Raw genomic sequence first — 22437 nt, 5'->3', positions numbered from 1 at the left:
CACCAAACAACCATAATCTCCACAAGGTTTTACTACATATTACATTGGCCAAAGTCAGTCCACCTTCTCTATTGCCAAAACCATACAAGGGGAACCAGATCGTGCTCGGGAATCTTTGGAGAAAGTCACCAAGAACATGAAAAAAGGGGAAGATCTGAAAGGGCGTACAGTCAAGGAAGGGAACCGAGGAAGGGGGATGTTACCCCGCAATAATTGAAATCTCTACAGTCTGTGCTCAAGGGGCTTGTGCGCATATGTGAGGGACCGATCAAAATCAATGGACATGTGGGAAACATCTCATATCGGTTGGAGCTGACCTATATAAATCGAACCAAGTGCCGGTCTAGGTCGAGCTGAGGAAGACCACGAATTAGGTGGGGGAGAATGTCACGACCCATTATAATGGGGTGAATATGTCAAGCCCACAAGGTGCATATCTTGGAATATTCTAGATTTTTCTAGCTTTTTGTATGCTTTTCCATTTTGTGGAACGTTCTAGAATTCACTAGGAATTCCTTGTTCTTGGTAGGTTATAGAACTCTCTAGATTTCTCTATAAATTCCTTTTGTAGGTAAGATCATAGAACTCTCTCGAATTCTATAGGAGTTCCTAAATTATGTAGATATGAGAACTCTCTACAATTTTTTAGGAATTCTCAAGAGTAGTTAGTAGAATTTTCTAGAAGTCTCTAGAAATTCTTGGGTCTAGGTTAAGTTATAGAAGTGTCTAAAATAATCTAGGTTAAAGAGGATCTAGAAAGACCCATCCACTTATATATAAATAAGTCTTGGCCATAAACCAACCACCTCACAATATTGTAGCTCATAATCTTCTACCTCACACTAGTAATAAACAAGATATTATCCAAACTCTTTCTCTCTCAAAGTGTTCCATTGAAACCCTATCTGAAGAAGTCATATGTTTGGTATGTTCTTCATTTGAAAAAGAAACAGAGAAGGTTTAGGGTTTAGGGTTCAGATCGCTATAAGAACCATCTTGTTTCAAAATAGGTTTCAGGATCGAATCTGAATTTCTAAGGGTGTATATATTTTTGGTAAGAACTAAGGAGTAATTAAGTGATTCTATTGTAAACTTAGGAAAGCTAAATGCATATTTTCAGCATATCTTGATCATTTCAATGGACTGACCTAGCATTCCGTCATTAAGTGGAGACATGTCAACAAAGTATAAGACGAAGGAGCAAACGACATTGGTCTTTCAATAGTCATCGAAATTACTTGTAAGATTAACTTCCATCTTCCTTATTGTGTACAATGTTTTTGTAGTTATATAAATTTTTATTTTTCCATAATTTTTTAAAAACTGAATTCTAATGTGCACATAAATGCCAAATTATATCTATACAAGAATCACAATACAAACTTCCACTAAAACTATATATCATCTAAATATGCAATATGCATATGAACAATATGTTTATGAAAGACCTCGGATAACAAATATTTAAAGAATTGATCCGTAATTTTAGAGTTTGTCTGAATATGCTCAATAGATAACTAAACATTATGAATTCTTTATTTTCCAAATAGTTTGATTTAGTTGAACTCATATTACTAATAAAGTAACAAACTGTACATTATTGTCACTTAATATCTTAAGTGGTCTTTCTATATAATTCATGTTAGAATATAATTGTTAAGTTTTAATAATGAATAGATAAGACTAAATTCAAATAAATATATATGTTAAACTTCTAAGTCATATCAAGTATATTAATTGTTTTAATGATAAGAAGAAGGTGTTGTAGTGTAGTGGTAAACACTCATGTTTGTCATACAGGTGACCAAGTCTCACTGGCTGCAGATAAAATTAAAAGTTTTGATATTTCAGGGAAGCTGAGCAAAATACCAAAATTTCCATGTAGACGATATCGAAAGTGAAATCGGTCAACCGACACTTAATACACCTGAAGTGAAGATCGGTCAACCGGTATTTAATGAAGCATGGCTGATTAATTAAATACTTCGGTATTAAATGTGCTCTGGTCATAAATGAGTAGTTTGACCGATAGTCTGACTCCGGTTCGTAGTGAAGATCGGTCAATCGACACTTAATGCACTTGAAGTGAATAAATGCCTTCAGCGAGCAGTGTGGCAAAGTTGTTTTTATATGTCCAGACTATTTCATTTCTATTTTGGTATAAGTCTGATGAAACCCTTCTTGGAAGCAGAGGTCTGCTAAAGGAAGTTAGACTGCCATTTTGGTATAAGTCAACTTGGAGCAGGAATTTATCACCTTTCTCCAGATAACCAAATCAGTAGAAGACAAATATATCCTGTTGATCTGTTTCTTGAGAAATATTAAACCCATTAAATGTCCTGATGTACCTCCCTAATCAACCAATCAAAATTAAGGAACAAAGGGATACCATCCAGGTATTCGTTGAGGATGTGAAATATGACCGTTGTCATATTTCCTACTTAAGGAGATCAAAACACAAGCAAAAAAAAACGACACAACACATACAAGAAGTGAACAGAAGCAAGTGAACAAAAAGCAGACAACTAATTCTCTATGTTCATACATTGTGTAAATCAGTTCAAAGTGTGTTAGATCTTTCAAGTGTATTACAAATCCATCTATTCTGTGTGAGTAGTGAGATTTTGTAAAGTTGACAGAAGCTATCTGTTCAACAGAGTGTTATTTTTGAGAGGTCAAGAATGAGTAGTAAATAGGTCTCGGGTCTTAGACATAAGCGTTGTAAGTTGTTTGAATATTCTTAGTGAATATCCTTCTCGTTGTTTAAGAAGAAGTGGTGACGTAGGAGCTTTATCTTCGAACATTCATAAAATATGTGTCATGTGTTCTTTCTTCTTTCCGGTCATTTTACTATCCGAACAGACCTTTCACTATTTCAACCAATCCTTCTCCATTCTTATCTCTATTCGATTTGTGTGTGTTGCGTCAGGCTGAAACAAACATTTCCACCCTTGAACCCGGTTCAAGAGTTTGTAACAGTCTGTGTAGTGTTGAGACCGGTGTTAATTCTTAACTGTATTAATACCAACCGTTGTGAGTGTGTAAGCGTTCTCCTTTAGCCGGACCCTAGTTCTCTATCAGCGATACCGATCCTAACAATTCATAATTTGTAGCCCCCTGACAAAATTTTGCAGTCAAATTTTTTAATTGGATTCCACAAAACACCTAATAAATTGTGCTATGATGTTGAAAACATTTGAGTGTCTTCATAACACCCTTACACGAATTAATTCTTTCAACTAATAATTATGTGACACAAATATCCGACTATTTTGGTATCCAAAAAATTCGAAACAAAATATGAAATGATCTTTATCCGATTCGATTTTACTATATGAGTATGTAATGTTTTGTTCTTAAAATTTACTTTAATTGTTTGGTTTCATTTTAATAATCGAAACCAAGATTCTTTAAGTATTTGTCTAACATAATAAATATACTTAATTTTTTATCATATAATCTTAAGCATATATTAGACTCTTGTTTAAGGAGTCTTTTGTATTTATTTATTTTCAAGTCTAATCTTGAAGTACTTATGAGACTAAATTTGTCTCTAGATCTTTTATAATATCTAACAATTAACATCTAACAATTCTTTAGTTTTGATTATTTTCTTTTGACCTATAAGACCTAACCTTAATTCGATAACCCCAAAAGAATTCACTAGTTGTTTTACTTGAAATTTTATTCCGTATATAAGTTGTAGTTCTTAATTCTTCTCTCCAAGTAAATCAATTATATGGAGATATTCCATAAATGTTTGTTTTCAAATAAAGAGTATCTAAAATAATTCCTTATTTCTTTATCTTTAATTTAAATTTTTCATTGTCAATGTCGATGTTTCTTTCACCATCAATCGGCTTTTAACAATAAACGCAATTGTACATTAACACACTTACTTTAGATAGTAACAACGAACTTACCATCAAATGTGTTTAAGTACTTAAGTTAAATTACTCTTAAAACACAAAAAAAACTGTAATGTGTAATCTTTTATGCACAACTTTTTTAGTAATTTTTTTGTAGGTGCAACATCTGCAATTCTTACAACTTCATTACTTTATTATCTTTTAAGGTATTTTCTAAGTGGACACTATTTATATTATTTTTATCTCAATCTTTTATTTTCACACACACAGTATGATGTGAGTTCATATAGAGACTACGTCTCTTTTTACATAACTAGAATTCACATCAAATTAACTTAAGTGTGGATAAAAAAATCCAAATTATATGCATAAGAATATATTAGTGCAACTCTAATTTTAATGCATTTAATTTAAAATAAAATAAAACATATATTATGATGTATTTCTTATGATATATTTATTCTAATAATACCTTAGTAATTTTAACCCTTTTAAATATAATTCTTGAAAATAAAAAAAATTCTAGATAAGTCTTAAAACTTTATCATATAAAATGAGATTAAGATGTTGACAAGAAAACCGTATAAATAGAAGTGTTAACTTAATTAGATAACAAAACAAATGAACAATCATACTCACAAAAATTTAATAATCACATAAATTCAAAATATTGGTACTTGTCATCATATGATACCAAATGCAACATTAATATTTAGTCTAAGGACATTAAATATTAACTTGCAAATGAAACTATTTTGTAGTTATCAAATATTTACAATAAGTCATGTCAAACAATTGGTTATCTTTGGATAGTCTAATTATTCACATGGCACACCGAATAATTATTATATATTTATTAACATGTGTGCATAATGTTATTTTGGCCAATTATTTATCTTCCTATGGGCCGATTAAATAACCACATAAATTACATAACATTACCTTCTTATTTTATAAAAACATATTAACATACACAAGAGAGCCTACATTGATAGGACGTTGCTTCAATTAATTGATTAAATAAATTAATAACTTATGTACATACTAAATTGTGTAAATTGAAAAATTATTAAACTTTCCTTTGTTGGATTAATAATTGCATAGTTACAAACACAACCGTCTTAATCTTATAAAATTGTAGCCTCTGGGAAGTTCTTTCTATAGCTTAGCACTTGTCTGAATAACACATGACAATATGGAGAATCGTGAGGTGGCTCGAGATTCACTACGTTTTAACCTTGGTTTGCATGTTAGGCATCTTTTTAAAACAAAACATTTATTTTAAAAGATTTTTACAGTACATATCTGCTATTGAAATTAACTACGTAAAAATAATTAATTTTATTCAAATTTTAATAATTTGGGGATCAAATGATAATTTGATTAAAACCTGATTTATATTAATCAACATAATTAATTTAATAAAAGATTATTTATTTGAAAACAGAATTGCCAAATAATTTTGGAAAATTCCGTAAAATGTACGTGTATAAATGTACTTTACACTAAAGTTTCTATATGGGGTTCGTTTTTTGTTACGCTCGGGAAAGGACTTTCACGCTATGTCCTCTATGGCCGTCGAAGACGGTTTTAATTTTTAAAAGTCTAGCTATCAAAAGATTTATTTATAACATTTATTTCTTTAATTTGTAGTATGGGTATCCTAAACAATGGTAGATTTAGATTACGTAAATTATTTTAAAATGCGTATATGCGATTGCGTTGTATAATACTAAGTATAATACCTGGAAAATATCAAAGAAGTATAAGAATTTAAAAATAAATTTCAAACGGGGCCTTAGTCAAAATATTTGTTTGGGAAATATCCCTAAAAATATTAAAATATCATTTTCTGACATTTCGGGATTATTTAAAAATGGATTGGGGTTCAAAAATTACAAAAATAATTTTATATTTTTGAAAAGTGGAACCAAACAGGCCATATGACTGGAGTCCTAGGGCTTGAGTCCCGTTTTTCCCGATATGAGCTCGGTCTAGACCTAGGGTGGTATAGATCGGGGTTCGGGACACTCGGTCAAGGAACTGGAGGGTTCAAACCTGGGGTTTAGGAGGCTTAGTCATGAACTTGGTCTTAGGTCTTCGATTCTCGGTCCCAAGTCTAGCTTCCTCGGTCGTGGGACCTAGGAGTCTCGGTCCTAGGTCAGGCCTCTCGGTCCTAGGTTAGAATCATTAGTCGGATTCTTCGGCCCTTAATTAAGAACACCGATCCTATGGCTCGGTCCTAACTCAAGTACACCGGTCATAGTGCTCGGTCCAAACAAGAGCACTAGTCTTTGGTCTCGGTCAGGACCGAGGATTCTCGGTCCTAGTCCTATAGGACTCAATCGTCGAGGACCGCATATTCTTCAATTGGTATGAAGAATTGCACGTTAGTATCTTTTGATACATATCATGAACATGATCGATAAGTTGCAAACAATTCATATGAATTTAGGGATCATAATTCCTAGCTCTAAACACGATCAATCGAACTCTATAACAATTGATTTTTCAAAATGGTTTTTAGTGAAAATTTTGGGAACTTTTGATTTAGGCCATCTCATGGCCTAATTCTTCTTCCAACAACTTTGAAATGATGTTTATAGTCTAACATAACCAAAACAAGAACATCAATCAAATTCTATAACAACTTTTAAAACTGAATTCAAACCCATTTAAAAAAAAATTCATTTGGATCAAATATGATCGGGATGTTGATTTTATAATTAGGAATTCATCCTATCATGTTTACAAAAAATTTAGGCAATTATTTGAATCAAAAAATTAGGCTTAAAGCTCAAGAACAAAAAATTCAAATTTTTCAGATTTTTAAATCAAATTTTGGTTTTTTTTATTTTGGTTGAATTGATGAAATCTCTTTCGACAAAAAGCATAGAAATCATCTTGGGAATAATTTCAAACAAAGAAAAACACAAAATTGAACCCTAAACAAGATCAACCTGGTCAAATTTGGAAAAATACAATTTCAAATCCTAACTTGAATTACAGTAGGTCTGAAATCTTACAATTGATTATAGAACACTCCAATGATTTGTAAGAAGCTTTCCTAAACCCTGGATCGAAGTCTAGATCGTCGGAGCATATTTTTTCAAAAGATTTGTTGCCGAAATTTTTTATAGATCTTCAATCAAGCTGTGATATTGGGATTTTGTTTGAATTGGAAGATTAACACCTAGGGACTATTTATACCCAAGTCAAGTCGGTTCCATGGTCGAATTCGTATTGAATTTTGTTTTTGAAATCCTATCCTTTGAATTATGTTTTGCCTTCGGCAACTAGCTAAAACATAGGTTTTGAAATCAATGTTTAGGAGAAATGATGGCGAGGAGGAGACGTACATGGGTGAAAGATTGGAGGGATAAGGTTGAAAAACGGGGGAGATAAGATTTCTAGAAGAATCACCGGAGTCGATCGCAGCCTCCGGTGTTCGCTCAATCGATCGGGAAAGATGAACAAAATGACATCGTTTCATTTAAAATGAACCGCGTCGTTATGTTAATTGGCAATCCGTCAACGTTTGGGAGATCAGACTAACGGGGTTAACGTCACGTTATCTAATCCTGTTTAGACCGGGCGCGCGCGTGGTTCGGTTAGAACTGGCTATGCAACGTGTTCCTGAACGCTGGATGAAAATCCAGCACTGATCCGATGATGAGAATTCTTGTTGCAATTAAATCTTTTATTTTCGGATACACTAGATCATCAATTTTATTTTTAATTAAAGGGTTACTCTAAATCGAATTTTTAACCTTTCTTAAGTTTTTCTTCATCAAATTAATACACAAAAATATGAGAACATAATAAAATTATGTTTATTTATTTTATGGTATTTTGGGGTATTTATTTAAATGTTTTAAGTCATAAATTATACATAGTTTATGTTAAAATCTTAACTAAATAATTTCAACCCCTTTTGAGTTTAGTTTGGGCAAAATAAATACAATATTTTAACCTCAAATTATTTTTGGATTTTTAATTAATTTTTTTATTATGGTTTATTTATCACAATAATTAATCTCAATTTATTTTTAATCTCTTTTTGGATTATTTTGAATTTAAAAATTCAAAACATTATTTTAATATTAATAATATTATTACAAATTTTTGGGTAGATCAAATTTGCATGCTTACAGAATGTCCATCTCAAATCGAGTTTGAGTAAAACAAACTTTGTTTTTGAATAACGTGGGTTTGAGGTTTAAATATTTTGAAATTTGTATCATAACTTATAAGATAGAAGGATAGAACATTGATGACTACAGATGTTAGAGATGAATCATAACAAAGATTCATATGTCAGATCGCTATAAGATCATTCATTGGTTGAATCTTGTTGGGAACGGACTGTCACAATAGTCTCGAAGGTTGCTTTAGTAGGGTTTCATAATAACAAAGATTAATGATGCCTATCTAGAGAGGACTTGGATGAGGAGTAGTCTTATGCAGGTAAGACTCCTTTATCAACAAATAGGACTCTTTTTTTTCTTTTTGTTTTTGAGAACGTTGGGTTCCGCTGCTCCTATGGAGTGCGACTAATCCCCGTGGGTTAAGAATATAGTCCGCAAACACACTTAACCATTTAACCAGGCGCAGAACTTGTCGTCTAACGGGCTCGAACCCAGGACCTTAGGGAGACCTAGGGGATATCCACCTCTTGTTGTCGTTAGGCTAGAAGAGAGGATCAAATAGGACTCTCTTGCGGAATACTCTCTTGGGGAATAGTGATAATAATTATGTTATGTTTATCAAGAGATGGAATTCGTCGCTGGAGGATTATTCATAATAATGACTTCTATGAACGCCTATCATGAGATAGGGCTTACTTGAAAATTGTGACAATAATCACTTTGAGGGGATAGATTATGATAATAACCTACTAGATACCTATTACAATGGGGCTTTATGAATCATAATAATGACTTATTGTGCCTATCAATAGATAGGGCTTTTAGTGAGATCATACGAATGATCGTGGACGCATGTTACAGGATAGCACTTTGGAGAGGTCTTATACAAAATGACTTTCATAGCTGGTTGAAAAATCATAATTCAGTTGGGGATTGTTTACAAGAGTAGTTGTTTTGATTGTAAGCTTATCTCTTTTATTTTGACAAAGTGTCCTTCACAACTAGGTGAAACATCAACCTGTTGTGTTGAGGGGAGCTTTGTTTTTAACGTGACAAAATATCCTTCACAACTGGGTTAAAATCAATGATTTTCAAGGAACTTCTATCACTTATAAAATATTTCAACAAAACATTTTTCCCTTTAGTTTTACGTTTTACGAAGTGACCATCTTTATTGGGTTATACATTGACCAATTTTTTGCCCTCTTCTATATCTTCCATCACAAGGAAGGGGTGCATGTTGCATTGTAATGCTTTATGGTTCCTTATTTATTTATGGAGTGGGGGAGCTTTAACAAAAGTTATTTTGTATGGATCATTTCTAATTTTGTTTCAAATAATGCTTGAAAATAGAAGAAACCTTGATCTTATCCACGAATCATGGAGACGTGAATTCGAAATGTTTTCGAGGCAAGCTATGAGCATTCCTGTAATCGGTAAAGATTATCTCGCTTTAAAGAGTCCGAGTTATTTTTCCTCATATGTTAAGATATATATGATAAATTCAATCTCGTGTAGACGATTATCCAAATTCTTAACTTGCAAGGAAGGTGATCGAGATGTGAAGTCTCGTTCAGCGATATTTTTTGATACATTTTCCATGGGTTACAATTTTTCGAAAGTTTGATTATTCCTAGTATAGTTATAGAGAGAGTTTCAACCTTTTGGCTTCGGGAGTTTTTATTTTGTTTGTACGCCTCAGCGCTGCCAACATCACCCGCTCCAACGAAAGGAGCGCGCATTCATGAAGCAACAAATCAGTTAACGCACTGTTAGCTGAAACGCGATGGCATCCGAAATGTAATGGCGCACTGACGGAACGCCTACGGAATGCTTCTCGTCTGCGTTTTTGCCCAAAACAATGTTGTTTCATCCCTAGATCATCGTCTTCATCGCGACGCCGAATGGATAATCATCCGATCCTATCTTTGTTGTTTCAAAGGTGGAATTTCGTCATTTCTTGATGGATTGACTCCATTCAAAAACTAAAATGATCACCATATTTCGGTGATCATTTCCCCTAAGCCTAGAATCGCCATAATGGACTATGTCGGTAACTAGACGAAAGAACAACCAAAATATCATAAGTGGATTTTGACTAATTCAAGCCCACTTGGAAGATCAACCGACTCTGAGAGGCTATAAATAGCCTTCCTTGATAATTCTGAAACAACGAGATCATCACTCAAGCCTCAAATTTGGAAAACACAGAAATACACCATTGAAGCTCCAAGCTTCTAGATTTTTGGAATTTTCATACTAGACCTTAAAGCTCATATCTAGGCATCCCAAAAAGCTTCCCTAAGATCTAAGGAATGTTCTACAATCTTTAATAAAATTTTAATCACCCACTAATTTAATCTTCCAGTTTGAAATTAAAAAAAGTTATATTTCAATGTTCATAAGTTTGTAAATTGTCTGATTGTTGGCTTTCTTGATTGGCGATCCTATAATCATTTACAAGCTTTATGTGAATTTAGAATCAATCAATCGATCTGAAACGACAAAATATGTCGTAAAATAAAATATTTATGAATTGTATATATATATATATATAGAATAATATTAAAGTTTAATTATATTTTGATTTAATTTTTAAAAATTAGATTTTTATAAATAAATTAATATCAAATTTATTTGATAAAAAAAAATCTATTAAAATTAAAAAGACAAAATAAAGACATTGAGACTTAAAGTTGAGTTTCAAATATGTCACAAATAAAAATGTTGAAAATGTTATTTATTTATTTTTTTAATTATTTATATTGAGAACATAAAGTATAAAAGAGAAAATGGACAAAAACCATCATCTTGTTGAATGTCCCATGATACCTAAAAATGTGATTTGTTATCCTATGTACAAATTAGATGAATTACATAAATAAGCTCACCATGCATAAATTGACCATATTTTTGGAATTCAATGTTTAATACTTCTTTTTATTATCATAATATATAATAATTATATTTGTAAGATATTATATTACTTTTTTATAAAACTTATATAATATCTATATATTAAATATAACTTATTTAATTATATATATCATTTAATAAAATATTATTTATTCTATTCAAACAAGATCATTGTTAATTCAAATTAAGAATGTCTTGGTTCCTCTATATCTCAGTATTAATTTGTTTTTATTTATTCTACAATTATATTATTTAAAAAATATAAATTTATAATCTTTTTATATCTCTTATATATCTGTTTTTGCAATCAATGTATCTTTTAGATCTTTGTTCTGTTGGCATCAATCATGTCCAAATTATCTCAGCCTTTTTTCTCCCTCTAAAACTAAAAGTTTAATCATTCCCTTCTTCTTTCTATTTCTTCTGGATCTTGTTGTAATCAACAATGGCGAGAAATTCAACGGCTGTGATTTTAGGGTTTGGAATTCTGGTCTGTGTGATATTCTTCTTCTTCCTCAGTGATGATGGAAGAAAGATTCTTCAATGGCGTCTGATTCATGGGTTTCGACCCGACTCATTACTACTGCTTAAGGTACACATCTAATTAAAACTTGACTCTCATTCCATTGTTTGATTTTCATTTTTCAAATAATCCCAAATATATATTTGCTTAGTGATGGAGCTAGATCTTAGGTTTGTTTCATCTAGTTATTGAATTAAAACCAAATTTTTATCCTAAAGTTCAACTATTATATTAAATATCTTTAGCTTTAATCAAACAAGAATTTTTTGAAAAAAAAAAATCAAACAAAACACTCCCAATACTTCCTCAAACGAAGCCAGATGACTTGTATTCGCATAACCCAGTTGTTGAGTTAGTTGCCTTCCATTAATGTGACATTGTTTCAACCTTCCATTTATTTATATTTTAAAAATATTTTTATATTCAAAATTGCAATAAATGTTTAATTTTAAGCGATTAACATTTGCATAATAATTTGTAACAATAATTTGGTATAATAATCTGCAACAATATTAATTTTACATAAAAAAAAATTACACATTTTACGTTTAAACACACTTACCTTAAAATGATATAATTTAAAGAATTAAATTTTTTTTACAGATGAATTTATTTTGGATAGATACGACTATTAGGTAAGACTTGAGACACTAACTATTTTGAAAATTTAACACTTTCTTCAAGGCATTACCCATTTCATAATTTTAGTTATTTAAAAAACTAATAATAATGGTAAAAAAAATTAAAATGAAGTTCTGGTTGGTTTTGACTCTTTAGATTATTTTTTTATATTTAAAAAAAAATAACACAAAATAATGATGACAAGACAATTCAATTTGTAACGTACTAACGAAAATCAAAGGTAAAAACATTTGGTCGATAAATTCTTCCAAATATTTTAATATTATATAAAACCAATTATTAAATATTACAAGAAATAATATGAGTAGAGAATGATAAACACGTGAACTTATGACTTTATGGTCATGATTTGAAAATATAATATAATTTTTCTTTATTGAAAGTGAAAAAAAAGTAAAGAGTTACAAGACTAATTGGAAATATCTGAAATTAAGTTTTAACAAATAAATATTATTAAATTTTTACGCATACAAATTTCAACTTAACCAATATAAATATATACATATATAAATATATATATATATATATGATTATGACATGTCATTTATAAAATTATACAAAAATAATTACTATATTCAGACAAAATATTTCGAAATATTATCTTTTTTTTATAAAAGAATAATTTAATTTTATCTCTCATGATCATTTTGATCAAAAAATTTTAAAAATTAATATTTAAAAAAAAAATAAAAGATTCTCTCTCCTCGAAAACAACGATTTCCTGAATATTTTTCACTCCCCTCTTCTCGAAAACAACGTTTGCCCAAATCATTTACCTGTTTTTATTTAGTTTTTAGAAATTTTTTTTAAAAGACAAAAGGTTTTAGCAATTTTGTTTTTAGTTTATGTAACCAGAGAAGTAAAATGGTACATTTATTAAAAAAAAATAAAGAAAGAAGATTGAAAAGAAATGATAAGACGTAAGTACACAAAAAGTCAGATCAAATTAATATTTTCTTCCATGTCTTGTTCGGTTCAGATTATTTATTTAAATAATTTGGAGAGAAAAAATAGAATTATTAGTAATGATTTTAAAGATATGATAATGTTTTTTTAGATATATATATATAAATAAAATAAAATAAAATAAAAAATAATAATTTAAAATAGTAGGTATTTTAATATTTTGGTGAATAAATTGAGTGATTTGATTCGATGAGAGAAAAATGAAGTAATGTTTGATTTTTTTTTAGTTAATAAAATGACTCAAATTCGAATAAGGCCTGTAAATAAGATTAATTATTAAATAATATTTACAACATTAAGTAAAATAAAATAATTTTATTTCGAAATAACATGTATCAAACAAGCCTTAAGATTGTTTGATTAAATAAAATACAAGCCAGAATCAGCCGAGGTTCCTTGTTTTGTTTGACGTGTCACGTGTGAATGATGAGTTATCTAAATAAACTATTATTATTTATTTATTTTACCTTTGGTTAGGTACATCTTTTTATTATTATTTATAGGAGAAATAATTGAGAAGAAATTTTGAGAGTACGTAATATCTAATTTTGAGAAAAAAATAATAAATTTTTTCTCTTTTTCCTTTTTCTTCCCCTTTATATAAAAATGTGGTAATAGTCAATTTTTTCTCTTCCTCACTTATTACTCATCTATTTATAGTACTATAAAAACAATTATCTTTAGGTTATTATTAGATTATTAATATTTTTTATTTTTTATTTTTTTATAAAATATGATTACATAATTTATTTTGAAATGTCAAAATTTTATTGAAATAATAGGATTTTCAAATAAAATTTTGTAACCTACCTTTATTGAAATGTTTTTAAATAATCCACGGGTGTGAAGTAAGGATAAGAATGAATGGTTTGGACCGGGGAATGCCCATGCATTTACTATTCCAGTCTCGTTTTTATTTTGAGAATTTTTTTAATACCATCTCGTGTCCCGTTTGGTTTCGGGGAATTCTGCGGGGTACTATTAATAAAATATTTAAAAAAAATAAAAATAAAAATAAAATAAAATTATATAAACAAATTTTTTAATATAATATATATTGTAATATATTAAAATTTTATATTATTATAAAAAAATAAATTTAAAAGTATTATAAAATATAATTCATAAATAAATATATTGATAATTTAATATATATTTAATTATATTTATAGTATTCTGGTTAGAATCGGGGCGGGGACACAAATAATATCCCCGTCTCATCGATCCCCGTTCGGTTTCGGAAAATAACCGTCTCAAACGAAACAATACGATTTGTTTTTCGCAGAGCGGTTTCAAATTACTATCATTAGTGTGAAGTCTCAAAATGGCCACACGAGCTCTACTACTAATATACTCTACTACTAATTTGATTCTTCACTACCTAATGAATATAATTCTTATGTTTTATTTTATTGAATATTGAGTATAAAGATCAAATTATGTAGGGGTCGAGGGAGCCACAAGTGCCATGCTACTTCATATTTGGAGACTCATTGGTAGATAACGGCAACAATAACCATCTTCAAACATCGGCCAAGGCCAACTTTGCTCCTTATGGCATCGATTTTCCTCAAGGCCCGACCGGAAGGTTTTCCAACGGACGAACTTATGTGGACTTTCTTGGTATTCAACTATTTATTATATATTTCCTCCCATTTTTTCTTAATGTATTTTATAGAACTAAAATTAATGTGGTTTAAATTGTAATTATTTCTAGCCAAATTATTAGGTTTCAAGCGTTGGATTCCTCCCTTCGCTACGGCTAGAGAAGAAAGCATTCTCACCGGCGTAAACTATGGATCCGGTGGTGCGGGCATTCTTGATATGACGGGACAAAATTTGGTATTATTCTATCTTTGTCGATCTTTCTTAATTACATTAACTTTACTAACTAAGTATGATGTTATTTTCTATAGGGTGAAGTTATTAGCTTGAACAAACAGTTGCGTAACCATAGGTCAATTGTTAACCGAATTGCCAATAAGCTAGGAAGTAAAGAATTAGCCGATCATCACCTAAACCAATGTTTGTACACGGTTGGAATGGGAAATAACGACTATCTCAACAACTATCTTTCGTCAAAGTATCCGACGAGCCAATTATACACCCCCGACCAATACGCAACACTTCTAGTCCAAAAACTGTCCCATCAATTAAAGGTAGGTACTCAATAATATTATACACTTAAAGTTAATTGGAAAAAAATTTAATTTTTTTTCTTTTCCTAAGAAATTGTACAAATTAGGAGCAAGGAAAATTGGGGTATCAGAAGTGGGCCTATTGGGCTGTTTACCGGGTGTAATGGGCCTTAATGGATCAACTTGTGTGGGATACGTCAATGACTATGTCAAACTCTTCAACCACAGGCTTGGACCTGTCGTTGAAGGTCTCAATGCCAATCTTACCGACGCAACATTTATCTTGTTGCCGTCTGGGAACTCATCCGTGCCCGGTGAGGCCTTTTTTTTAGTCTTTCTAATATTTGAAACCTATTAACCGTCTTTTTTAATATGACTATGAATATCTTCACCTAATTGAATCAGGTGTGACGATAACGAATGCTCCTTGTTGTAATGTGACTTCAAGTGGAGAATGTTTTCCAAACCTAGTGGTATGTAAAAATAGGACAAGTTATTACTTTTGGGATGCTTTTCATCCCACGGATCAGGTTTACAAATCCGCAGCTCTAAGTGTCTACAAGGTCATATCTACGTCAATCTTGAAAGAAAAAGCTCGCACTTGGATGAGTTTTGATCAATAGATTTGGTGGCTATAGGTTGTGATGCAACCACATTTATGTTTTTTTTTTTTTTCCTTTTGTGTGAAGTCATATAAAGTGTGTATTATTAATGAATCAATGTAACTTCCAAAAAGGTTTGTTTATTGTGCCTACTTATAAATAAATTATTTTTATGTTGTTCATTTGTATTAGTTAGATAATGGTTTAGAATTACAAATGTCATGACACTAATAGGCCAATCTATTAAAGTACTAGTTCAAATTAGTTTAATTAAGAAAAATGTTGATAATAGTAGCCATACAGGTACGGATCTATCAGCCCACCAAAAAAAAAAATTTATTGTTAAAATTTAACTATTCCTGCTCATTTCTTAAAAAATTTCAATATACTTCAATATTTGTTTATATAATTATTAAAAAAACAATAAAAGTTATCTTTATTCTCTAGTTTTATTAAGAATTTTTTCGCTATTTTTTAAGTTGATCTTAAATATTTTTTAAGCCCACACTAACTCTATTTTTCGGGCTCGTCCCTGAAATCACGTCTTTTAAATTTAAGAATTAGAAGAGATGAAGTACAAAACCAAGATTGAGAAGCATGGTTTTCGAAAAATTCCATTCAATTTTTGCAAGCGTGGTCTATCGATACAACTTTTATATTTCACCTTGACACTTTCACTCATTAGTTTGAGAGTAGCTTTCACTATCCCCGATTTAGGAGTCCAAGCTTTGTTATCAACTTTATTTTCCTCCTAATATCAAATTTCTCCAACTTCCCAACTTTGGCTACCTACTTCGACAACATCATTAGAAAAACTGTCAATTATTTAATTCAAACATTATAGAAAGGATCATCTGAATCCGAATCCAAATTAGATTTGTTTAATAAATTTTGAATCTCTAAAATATTTAAAAGGGCTGCCCTTTAAGATATTAAATGAGCGAAAATAAAATAAGATATAAGGACATACAAAATATCTTTAGGTAAGGGATTTTAAAAAAAAAAAAAAAAGTGAAATAGAACACAATAATAGATATTTGAAAATGTCAGAGTGAAGATTCAAACTCATGATCTTGAGGATATTTAATTTGCTTTATCATTCAGTTACGAGTCTTTACAATAATAATATAATAATAATTAATATTATTACAAAATTTAATATTGTGATAATATATACGATTTTGAGATTTTTAGTTTATTTTAAATGTGTTTTATTGTTTTTGTTTAATTGATTTTATAATTTATTTGAAAATTGTTGTAATTTATAATGATTTAATTGTCAAAATAAATTTTATTATTTAATATAAAAATATTATTTTATGACTAAATGGTTTTATTATCTTAATTTTAACTTGATTAACTATTTTTTAGTTTCAAACAATTAATATACTTAACTTAAAATTTATTAATTTATTTGTGAAGAATTAAATATTTTTAAAATTAATTTATTTATATGTTTACAGAAAATAGTAAACTTATAAATAATAAATAAGAGTTATGTTTTTGTTGAAAACTCCAAATCCTAAATATGTATCTAACCCAAATCACATTAATCAAATCATTATTCACCCACCAGATTAGATCTTCTGCTACCGAATTGGGTATTCCCCTGTTACGGACCAATCAAAATTTAGCAACATTATTATATTAATAAATTAAAACTGGGTTGAAAGAAAGAGAGAACCCGGAACCCGTATTTCATTCTTGGTTCAGCAGAAGCAGAAAGGAGTGAAGCTTTCTTCGCTTTACTCCGTTTTGCATGACCCATTGAAGAGACGGTCTACACCGTTCTACATGAGATTGTTCATGTAAAACTGATTGACATATATTCATTGTTGAGTGAAGCGAACTTCATTTGACTCCGATTTATAAATTATGTTTATAAATTTATTTGTGATGTATTTAAATGATTAAATAATAATTCATATAATTTTATTTTTGATGTATATAAAATAATAATTATGAATTAATATAATTTTATTTCAAGATTTGTTTAAAATAATAATCATAAATTATGTGATGTGATATATTTAAATTAATTTTTATGAATAATTATAATTATATTTTATAATTGTGATATATTGAAATGAATTTGTACACATTATTTCATAATGTATATATTTATATATTGAATATGCATAAATTTGTTTGTAATGTACTGAAATATTATTTAAAAATTTATATAATTGTATATTAAATATATACATATAACAATCTATTTTTAATTATTTTTTAAAGATATTTAAATTATTTTGTAAATATATTTATATAAATTTGTAAAACAAAATATTCAATTTTTTTATAATATATTTAAGTGAATTTGTAAAACAGAATATTTTAAAATTTATTAGTAAGATATTTAAAAAAATTATTTAAATTATTTTATATTTTATATAATTATATATTAAATATATATAAATGTTCATGTAAAATCACTAACACATTTATGTAAAAATATTTATACGTTTATGTAAAAACATTTATGTCTTCATGTAATTCTTCTGCAAAAGAATAAAAAAAAATAAAACAAGCGTTACCCTAGGTATTTATAACGCTCAAATGAGTGAAACAAGCACTACCTAGTGAAACTTGCTTCACTCAATATTTGCAGTGCGGATAAAAATGAAGCAAATAATACGAAGGTATATGTCGAGACGTATCTCTTAAGGAAGAAATTCAAGGTCGCTTTGTCAGAAGCCGTGATGAAGAAGGTTCGTGAATGAAATCCGCTCTAGGATATTGGACTTGCAAAAGGAAGATGAAGGCAATGTAGCGGTCGATGATAGAAATTCGATGCATCGCTAGACGAAACAAGCGATAACAGAGAGGCTCACGCAATCGACTGGTCTAAGTTCATGTTGAAGGCGATGTTTAAGCAATCTGTTCTTTATCGGATGCATTTTCGATTTAGAACATAACAATCCTTTGTTGATTCCTAGATGTCGATTGCTACTAGACGAGCATGTCGCGACGAAGAGGATGAACTCTCGAGAATTCCTCGATCATAAGATCACCAACTTTTAGTGCGAGGCTCGTCACCAAAACTATCGAATGAGGCACGCCGAGGAGGTTCATAGGGAAGGTGAAGGCAGAACAAAATTATGTTTTCCGTCACCCTAGCCCTCCTATTTAATGAACATTTAATTTCAACTTATTTTAAATAAGTTAAATGTTTTAGTCCCTAGACTTTCTACCCATGGCCATATTGATCCATAGACTCTTCAAATGTCCAATTTTGACCTCGAATTTCCAATTTCGAATTATTTTTCAGCCCCATAACTATTTGATCACGTCCAGATCGGCCCTTCAACTTTATATAAGTTCAATTTTGGCCTTCAAGTTCCTAATTTCAAAATTTTTTAAGGCTTGTTTGGTTTACTTTTACACCAAACAACCTTTATTCACGCATTAAAGTCTCTAAATCATTTTAGAAAAATCCCAAAAAATACAGGATGAACATAAATATTATTTTCTTTAATAATAAAATCTTCCTCATCATTTTTAGGAGCTGTTTGGAAAAATACTTATCTTTGAGAGATCATATTTTGAGTTCTACATTCCTAAAAATTATGAAATATTTTCCGCATGTACATAAAAGTATTTTTGATTTTCATAAAACGTTTGGAAAAACACTCTTTTTGTAGTGTAATAATTAAAGTTCTGTCACTCCGAAAATTTCAAATTCGAGTACAACTTACTCATAAAATTCATGGACACATTTCCTACAAGGATCCACAGTATGAATTCAATGCAAGCAACGTGTATTTTTTTCACTTCACATTTTGTGTTCTTTTTGTGTTCGGAGACGCACTCGAGGCTTTGTTATCTCAACATTGTCTAAACCTAAAAGAGCCAAGAGTTATCTCTAAGCAATGAATAGGGTTAACCCCTTATTTAAACACATGTTATGATGATCACTAAAGCAAAAGAGTTCTGAACTCAGAACGCATATATAACAATCATCTCAAACACCCAATGGCCAACTACGTTCGAATAAAGACTATCCATCTAGACATGCGTATATGACATAACGTCGTAGGAAATTTCTTAATACATAACCAAACACCGAAACTTATAAAATAAATCTCTAATTTTCCTTTCTTTAGTTTCTTTTGTGAATTAAACTAAAGTGATGACTCTCGAGTCAATTAATAATGGGTCATTCAAATGGAAAATTGACTAATATGACCGATTCTTTAGACGTAAGAAATTTGGGAGGACAAAATAAAATGCTTACATTTAATTATATTATTTATATGTTCAATGATATAAGTGTTCAGATATAAATGGAGAATTCAAACATTAAACATGTCGCATTTAGGTCACTAAAGTTTTTTTTAATATTAATTTTTATTTACAAAAATTATCATAGGATAATAACAAATAAAGACAAAAACAATTATTCTTTGTCCGTTCCTAAAAATATTTATCTTATAGACAGTAAAAAATTGATAATTCTAATTTGTTTTAATCCAAATGCTATAATTAGGGATGGTAATAGGCCGGTTCGGTTCAATTCGGTTCGAGGAATCACATACCATCTCCATCCTTAATTCCTATCCCCATACCAATTCGAACAATCACCGCTCCGATCAGGGACGAGTTTTTCCGCGGTGCACGAAAATCGAATATCAATTTAAACTTAAAATATAAATAATAAAATAAAATAATTCATATATTTATAAGATAATATTAACTTTAACTCTGATTGTATTAAATAAATATAAATTAATTATTTTAAACAACTATCATTAAAATATAAAATTCGAGTTCGGTTAAGAGTATTAGTATATTGTATATATCTTGTTACCTTGTTTAGATTCCTAGATTAGTGGGTTACCTTGTTTAGATTCCTAGATTAGTGGTTTACCTTATTAAGAGTCTTTTGACTAGTATATATTGTAACATTGTTTATCAATAATAACGATGGGATTAATCTATATCATGGTATCAGAGTAAAGATCCTCTCAAGATCATCAATCGAATTTTTTTTTCTCTTCCTCCCACCTTGCTGCCTCACGCACAAACTTCTAATGTCTGTCCCACCTACTAATTCAGACTCCTCCTCCAATCAAAGTCAGACGCCCACCACCATGTCTGTTTCTCAATACCACTCTGCTTTCTCTGTTAACAATCTCCGCTCCATAATTCCTATCACCCTAGAGATGGGTAGCGAGGAATATCTCTCTTGGGCAGACCTTCTCGAAAACCACTGCTTGATTCACAATGTTTACGAACATCTCAAACCAAAAACTCCCAACGCCTCCGAAACACCTTCAACATCTTCCGAGACCGACTCTCTTCTGTGGAAACGCCTTGACGCCCTTGTCAAGCAATGGATATTTGGAACAATATCCAAGGATCTACTAAACACGATCCAAAAACCTGGTATGACGGCTGCTCAGGCTTGGGAACGTTTAGCGAATATATTTCAAGATAACACAGGTTCTCGCGCTATGTATCTTGAAAATAGGTTTTCTCAAATTCGTCTCAATGATTTCCCAAACATGAGTGCTTATTGCACTGAATTGAAGATGATTGCGGATCAACTTGCTAATGTTGATTGCCCCGTTTCTGAAAATCGACTGGTGTTGCGTCTACTTGGGGGTTTGAATGAAAACTACGAAACAATCGCCACCATAATAGGTCAAAAGAAGCCTCTCCCATCTTTCTACGATGCTAGATCTGATTTGCTCCTTGTTGAAACAAGGAAGGATGAATTCGTCCACACAAACACCTCTTTTATTGCCTCGGACGATCGTAGCCAAGGCCGCGGAAACAACTCTAGCCAATCAGCCCGTGCTACCGGCCAGCAGCAGCAGCAGGGCACCTCTAGCGCGCAGGAACAGGCCGGCCAGGGCCGAGGACGCAGCCAGCGCGGCAGAGGACGCGGTCGCAACACCAGCCGCACATACCACCAGCAGCAGCAATTCTGGGCACCTCCTGGCCAACAGCAATGGGCACAGTGGGCGCCTGCGGGCTGGACAGCACCCCCTTGTCCCTACCCGACACAACAGATCTGGCCGCAGCAGCAAAGCGCCCCCTGGCACGCATCTGGTCAACAGCAACAAGGCGCCTCCTGGCGCGGTTCTGGCTATCAGCAGCAACACACTCGGACAGCAGGAGCAGGCGTACTCGGTTCTCGGCCACAGCAGGCCTACATGGCTGAGACGAGCCAGCAGCAGCCCCAAAGTTACGTTGCAACCGATATCAATCAGGCGATGCACACTTTATCCCTTACTCCGCCTGACGATACTTGGTACATGGATTCGGGAGCAACTTCACACATGACACCCAACTCAGGTAGTCTCTCGCCTTATTCTAATTTAAATTGTGTTAAAAATATCATTGTTGGGAGTGGACAGGAAATCCCGATTCGCGGTATTGGTAAAACTAACTTAAAACCACCCTTACCACCCTTACTTCTGAACAATGTTCTACATGCTCCCAAACTCATTAAAAATCTTATATCTATTCGTCGGTTTACTCGTGATAACAACGTCTCTGTAGAATTTGACTCACTTGGTTTTTCTGTAAAGGATTTCCAGACGGGGAAGGTTATCATGAGGAACAATAGCTCGGGGGATCTCTACCCACTCTCTCTGTCGAGCCAAAGCCAAAAACCCCCAACTA

General features: G+C 31.1%; 1 protein-coding gene across 1 annotated transcript; it reads left to right on the top strand.

Annotated features, from left to right (window-relative positions):
* The first annotated feature begins 11378 nt into the window (after positions 1–11378).
* LOC124943228 (GDSL esterase/lipase At5g45670-like) lies at positions 11379–15986 on the top strand. The gene is made up of 6 exons (XM_047483774.1): positions 11379–11525; positions 14510–14687; positions 14782–14906; positions 14981–15223; positions 15294–15516; positions 15608–15986. Exons 1-6 carry the CDS (start codon positions 11379–11381, stop codon positions 15823–15825), a joined length of 1134 nt encoding a protein of 377 aa, XP_047339730.1. The 3' UTR covers positions 15826–15986.
* Positions 15987–22437: the final 6451 nt, after the last annotated feature.

This window comes from Impatiens glandulifera, chromosome 6 (genome assembly GCF_907164915.1).
Source record: "Impatiens glandulifera chromosome 6, dImpGla2.1, whole genome shotgun sequence".
NCBI lineage: Eukaryota > Viridiplantae > Streptophyta > Magnoliopsida > Ericales > Balsaminaceae > Impatiens > Impatiens glandulifera.
Note: the sequence above shows the minus strand (reverse complement) of the source record. Positions and strands in the feature narration are given on the sequence as shown.